The sequence below is a fragment of the Akebia trifoliata genome, chromosome 10, assembly GCF_017979445.1.
Source record: "Akebia trifoliata isolate Shusen 1 chromosome 10, ASM1797944v1, whole genome shotgun sequence".
In the NCBI taxonomy this organism is placed as follows: Eukaryota; Viridiplantae; Streptophyta; class Magnoliopsida; order Ranunculales; family Lardizabalaceae; genus Akebia; species Akebia trifoliata.
The window spans coordinates 27089205-27094712 of NC_141384.1; the positions used below are offsets into that span (position 1 = coordinate 27089205).

At 34.8% G+C, this 5508-nt stretch overlaps 1 protein-coding gene across 5 annotated transcripts; it reads right to left on the bottom strand.

The window, feature by feature from the left end:
* Positions 1 to 913: 913 nt before the first annotated feature.
* On the bottom strand, positions 914 to 5191 carry LOC147393524 (uncharacterized). Of its 5 annotated transcripts, none has more exons than XR_015182243.1 (5): positions 4353 to 5191; positions 4150 to 4253; positions 3828 to 3885; positions 1262 to 1338; positions 914 to 1101 (listed from the first exon to the last, which is right to left on the bottom strand). XR_015182243.1 is itself a non-coding variant. In XM_086456416.1 (4 exons), the coding sequence occupies exons 2-4, from the start codon at positions 4171 to 4173 to the stop codon at positions 915 to 917; spliced, it is 312 nt and encodes a 103-aa protein (XP_086312542.1). In that variant the 5' UTR covers positions 4174 to 4253; positions 4353 to 5191; the 3' UTR covers position 914. The 5 variants fall into 5 exon arrangements, 1 of the variants encoding a protein (XP_086312542.1); XR_015182241.1 differs by having other exon boundaries at positions 3828 to 3903; XR_015182240.1 differs by having other exon boundaries at positions 3828 to 3928.
* Positions 5192 to 5508: the final 317 nt, after the last annotated feature.

Consider the following 5508-nt stretch of genomic DNA (forward strand, 5'->3'; position numbering starts at 1 on the left):
TTAATTATAATAATTATTAGGAGAATGATTAAAGATAGGATGTTGAAGAAGCCATCAGGTTATAGTCTTATTGACGTTTGTTCAGCATGAAAATCAATTTATAGTCATGGCAGCCATTACGAACGGACATTACAAGCTGTAATGACACATCAAGATGGACACCTCAAATGGTGGGTGTTCAACGCTTTTGAATATGTACTCTGACATAGGACACATGGTAGGATACATCAGTATATTATCTCCAACTTGAGGATCAAAAGGGACTATCTTCGCAATAATGTGATCTTCAACTTATCTCCCATTGGGTACTATATTAGAAACTTGTGTACCATTTACACCCACATCAGCTTGATCGACAATGTCTAATTATTGAATTTGAGCATTTTTTACTAAGACCTTGAAATTCTCGTGTTTAAGTATATGGTTCGGGCTTGAGATGAAAAAGCTTATTATGGTACACCCACATCAGCTTGATTGATAATGTCTAGTTATTGAATTTGAGCATTTTTTACTAAGACCTTGAAATTCTCGTGTTTAAGCATATGGTTCGGGCTTGAGATGAAAAAGCTCAGCATGGCTACACATCACATCCAAATAGTAGGCATTAATCACAGCCTAGAGAAAGGATTAAAATATGGTGTAAGGTTCAGCTTCATTTGATTCAAAGGCAGAAAGAGGGTCTCATCACATGCTTAAATAATAGGGGCAACAATACATCTCATCATAAAACTCAAAAGTACCCCCTAAACCTTTTGCAAAACTAATTCTGAAGACAAAATATAGAAGATCTACATAGCAAAGATTCCACAGTTTCGAAATAAATCCCCCAAGGGAACTGCATCAAGGAGAAACTGAAACGACAGAAACATCGACGATAGATCCATTAAAACATTCAGGTTGTTGCCATTCACCTTCTACCTCTGCAAACTTGAGAGACTTATTTCTGAGTATCTCTCCTGCATATCTTTCAGCTCACCTTCCATAGATTTGTTCTTCACCTTCAGTAATGCAATTTGACTTAGCACTTCATCTAAGCGGCCTTGATCATAGATACCAGAAATGGAAACTTTCATTTCTTTTTCTGAGAAAGTTTCACAGCTGCTGTGGAGACAAAAAGAAAAAGAAAAAGAAAAAGAAAAGAATAGGCAATAAATTTTTATCATGAGGACTAAGATAATGTGTCCTTAACCCATAAATAAGTGTTTAAATGCAAAAATAGAAGGAAAAAAAAATTGAAATCAGAAAAATGAACTTGTAATACCTTTTGATTGCTTTCTATAGTGCCATTTGAACCAGACAAGTAAGCTTTAGTGCCCATCTCTGTATCCAACAAAATTTCTGCTATATTTGTTAGACAATATTGTTAGACAATGAAGCTGTTGAACAAGTCCAAAGAATGATATTAAAGCTTAGCTGTACATGGCACACTAGTTAATGATGATGATTGCTTATATTAGAATCTAAAGTGAATTTTAAACTCACTTAATAAGAAGTTGTAATAACTCTCTAAATTTCTTTTAGTTGTCAACACTCTCTAATTTCTTTTAGTTGTCAACTTTCACTCCCAACTGTCTTCTTCCAAATAAGTCCTTATAGATATTTATCCACTGTTATGAAAGATAAAAATATGCAATGCAACTTTAGTAAGGACACTCTTGGGATTAAACAATACTCTGGAGTGAAAGACAAAAATAGCCCCAAAGATACTGTTTTTGGTGCCAAAATGAGATCATGCGCAAGGGTCAATGCCTTTGGTGCGACTGCAAAGGCCATGTTGGTACCCAAGCATTTTCTTCAAGGCCACCACGTCGCCTTCCTTAGCAAACTTAACTTCTCATCAAACACATCTGGGGCTACAAAGGACAACACTATTTGGTGCCTCATGCACAGGTTGCTGGGTATTTTGCTTCCAAATGGGGGTGTAGATGAATTCAAATGGAACTTTGGCTCCAAATTGAACAATCTTTGTCCAAGGTAAGAATCTGTAATGAGTTTTCTAGTTGTTGTTCCTGCTTCTCTTCCAATTCCCTTCCCTCATTCTCTTTCTTCTCTTCCATTGCTCCAAATTGAATGATCTGTTTGCCTTTGACATCTTCTTCATTAAATAGACCCACAGATCGAAAACTCTAGTCTTAGTAAAACTTGAGAAAAGGGAACTTTGGAGAAGTTGACAAATTCAAGATATGGTCAATGTCTAGCAAGTGTTGCCAAACCTCCAAGGACTCTCAAATCCTTAGGGGAGTCATCTTCAATCGATTAAGTTAATCCTCATAGAAAACTCTCAAAAGCATGGAAAGAAATAATCCAATTTCACAATTATTAACAAGAAAAGAAATATTAGACAGTTTAATAAACTAATCATTCATTTTTCTTATAAACCTAGAAAAGAAAGAAAAGTGCAGACAACAATCGCTGAGCAAGTTTAAGCCAAGAGTATCATGTTTAGTCAAGTTTACTTTAAAATCTAGCCTCACCCCCCTCAAATGTTTCATACCAATGAAAGGATTATAGCATTTTTTAAATATTTAGTATGTGCTATTTTTATCTAAGGGATACTAACATTTAAAATAAATAACGAATACAAAATCCAAATCATAAAGATAGGGGGAAAAAAATCATTTTATTGGGGGTGTACTTTCTCACCAACCTGATCCTCCTTGTTGTATACGATAGCTTCAAAGAGCAGGTACATTTTCCCTTCTTCTCACGTGCTCTTGTAGGTATGAATAGAGAGCCGAATGCTGCTCTAATATTCCTATATATATTATTTTTTTTCCTTCTATTGAAGAGATAAAGGTGTACTTCACATGTCTCACAACCAAGTTTCTTCAACTACAACAATTTGCTCCATGAAAGAGTGTTTGTTACACTATCTTATGAATATGTTTGCTTATGCTTCCTCTTCTTTGCAGCTTGTTAAGCAAGTTTCGAGGATGGACTCTATGAGGAAAAATATACTGGAAAAAGCCTTCAATTTGATTGATAAAGATGTAAGTCTGTTTTAAATGTTTGGTTGGTTTCTCATCCTGTCTCTACTTCGTAGCAAGTTCACGTTTGAATGCCTATGCTCTTTAACTATTTCGTAGAAGGGTTATCTTTCAATTCACTGTGTTCTTCATTCTTGCCCATGTTTGTCACGTTTCATACAATCTCCACAACTATTCTTCTTAATATGTCTTGAAACTTGTTCCCCGGAAAATGAACCGTTTTTACTGAGACCAAGAGAGGTGATTGCTTTAGTTTTGCAGTTGAGGTCATAAAAAGATACCAAGGTTCTTGGAATTGAGCTTTCTTCTTGATGGAAACATGGAGGATCAAAATTTTGTATCATATTGGAAGCTCATCCACATTTGGAGGGAATCTAAGAATTGGTATCTAACCATCTAAATGTAATTGCAATTGAAAAGCAAGATTGGGGCTTAGACCCATAGCTCGGTTGGTTTGACACACTGCAAAACAACCTTGAGGCTGTGGGTTCAAGTCCAGCTTACTCATCAGAAAAAAAGAAGAAGCAAGTTCGTTTTTAAATTTGAGTTGCCCATGCTTTTCCAAAATCATTGTCGAAGGCACTAGTGATCTAGTGGGTAGAGTCTGTTAGTAGTTTTAGAATAAAATATCTGGTTAGGGTTCTTCCTAATGCTTTGATCATACTGAAGTAATTACTTATTTAGAAGTAATTAAGGGCTAATAATATTCAGTGATGGCAACTATAGCCTACTAATATAAAATGATTTGTTTCGTATTCAAGACTTAACCCATAAATAAGTGTTTAAATGCAAAAATAGAAGGAAAAAAAAATTGAAATCAGAAAAATGAACTTGTAATACCTTTTGATTGCTTCTGTAGTGCCATTTGAACCAGACAAGTAAGCTTTAGTGCCCATCTCTGTATCCAACAAAATTTCTGCTATATTTGTTAGACAATGAAGCTGTTGAACAAGTCCAAAGAATGATATTAAAGCTTAGCTGAACATGGTACACTAGTTAATGATGATGATTGCTTATATTAGAATCTAAAGTGAATTTTAAACTCTCACTTAATAAGAAGTTGTAATAACTCTTTGTCTGAAAGCAACAACACTAATAGAAATATATGTTTCATCATTAAAGCTAAAAATAGATCTAAGTGAAGAATTTCAATAAGAAGTACCTTAAACAAAAAATCTTGAACCATGATCAATGCTTTAATAGAACCTTCTTATTCAAAAGGTTGTTGTAATTCATCCGTCCATGCATGATGTTCCCCTACGTCACCTAAAAAAAGGAAAAAAGCAAACATGTGATGTTCAACTCAAATTATAATTAACATCCCACTGAATTTACAATTCATACGATAAACATGAAATTACTTACCTTGGGTAGATCCAATCTTCTTTTTATTAGGATTTTCAGGACAAATTCGTTTATCATGACCGAACTTTAGACATAATGCACATTTCCTTTTTTTCTTCTGTTGGGCCAATTCAATACTGCTCTTCAATCTACCAGGATTGAGAATATTTTTCTTTTCCCTTTTCATCTTTCTTCCTACCCTTCGTATGAGATATATTGGGATCCAAGAGTAACACTTGGGACAATTGAGCTTCATTATTTGTAGACTTTCCACCTAAATCAATTGCAGGATCTGACATTACACGAGGTGCAAGTTCACACAGTTTTTTACACATTTCATCGTAATTATCCCGTAATAATTTGAATCCCTCGATTGAAGATGCGGCCATACATGCTAATTTGGTGCCGTATTGACACAGATATTCAAGTCTCATTGGTTCAGACTGTTCTTTCTCATCACCCATTGTAAGTGAATCCTTCACTCTGAAACTACGATTAGCTTCTTTTGTCCATCTTCCCAAAATAAAGTGAGAAGGTATAAAATCAATGTCATGACGATGAAAAACTTTTAAAAAATGTCGACAAAGAATTCCCATAAATTCGAATTTCTTACATTGGCACGTGCCCTTGTATGTTTCCAAATTAAACTCAACCACAAACTCCTCGGGCGCACCAAACTTAGTTTTCACAATATACAATCGATACCCACCATCTGTTACTCTTTCTTCTTCAATTTTATAATTTATCACATTCACCCATTCATTACTGAATTTTTCAAACAAATTCCTGGTGTAAACATTTGCCGCATTCTTCAGAAGTAATTCGTTATCTTTGACACATCGAAACCTGTGTTCTGAATGAAAATCTTCTCTTTCCTCTCATCATTCATATTCTTCTTCAAAGCTTGCTCATGCTTAATAACAAATTCCTTAAGATTTGATCTCGAAGTAACAAACCCATCAAAAAAATAATTAGTACTTTCACTACGGCCCGTAGTATTCATACCGGCAAAAAAAATATTACGATTATACACAGGTACCCACGACTCCCGTATTTGAAACAACTGTTGTAGCCATTCATTCTGTTCCAAACCATTTTCCTCGATCACAACCTTCCACCCCTTCTCAAAATCCTCCTCAGTGTATGTCGACCAAATACACTTTTGTATTTTATTCTT

Excerpts from the sequence above, each read along its gene's own strand:
- LOC147393524 (XM_086456416.1), bottom strand. The coding sequence starts at position 4,173 with ATGGTTCAAGATTTTTTGTTTAAG. Across the intron at positions 3,929-4,149 it reads TTCAAGATTTTTTGTTTAAG|CTTCATTGTCTAACAAATAT; the intron begins GTACTTCTTATT and ends CTTGTTCAACAG. Across the intron at positions 1,102-3,827 it reads ACTACAGAAGCAATCAAAAG|CAGCTGTGAAACTTTCTCAG; the intron begins GTATTACAAGTT and ends TTGTCTCCACAG.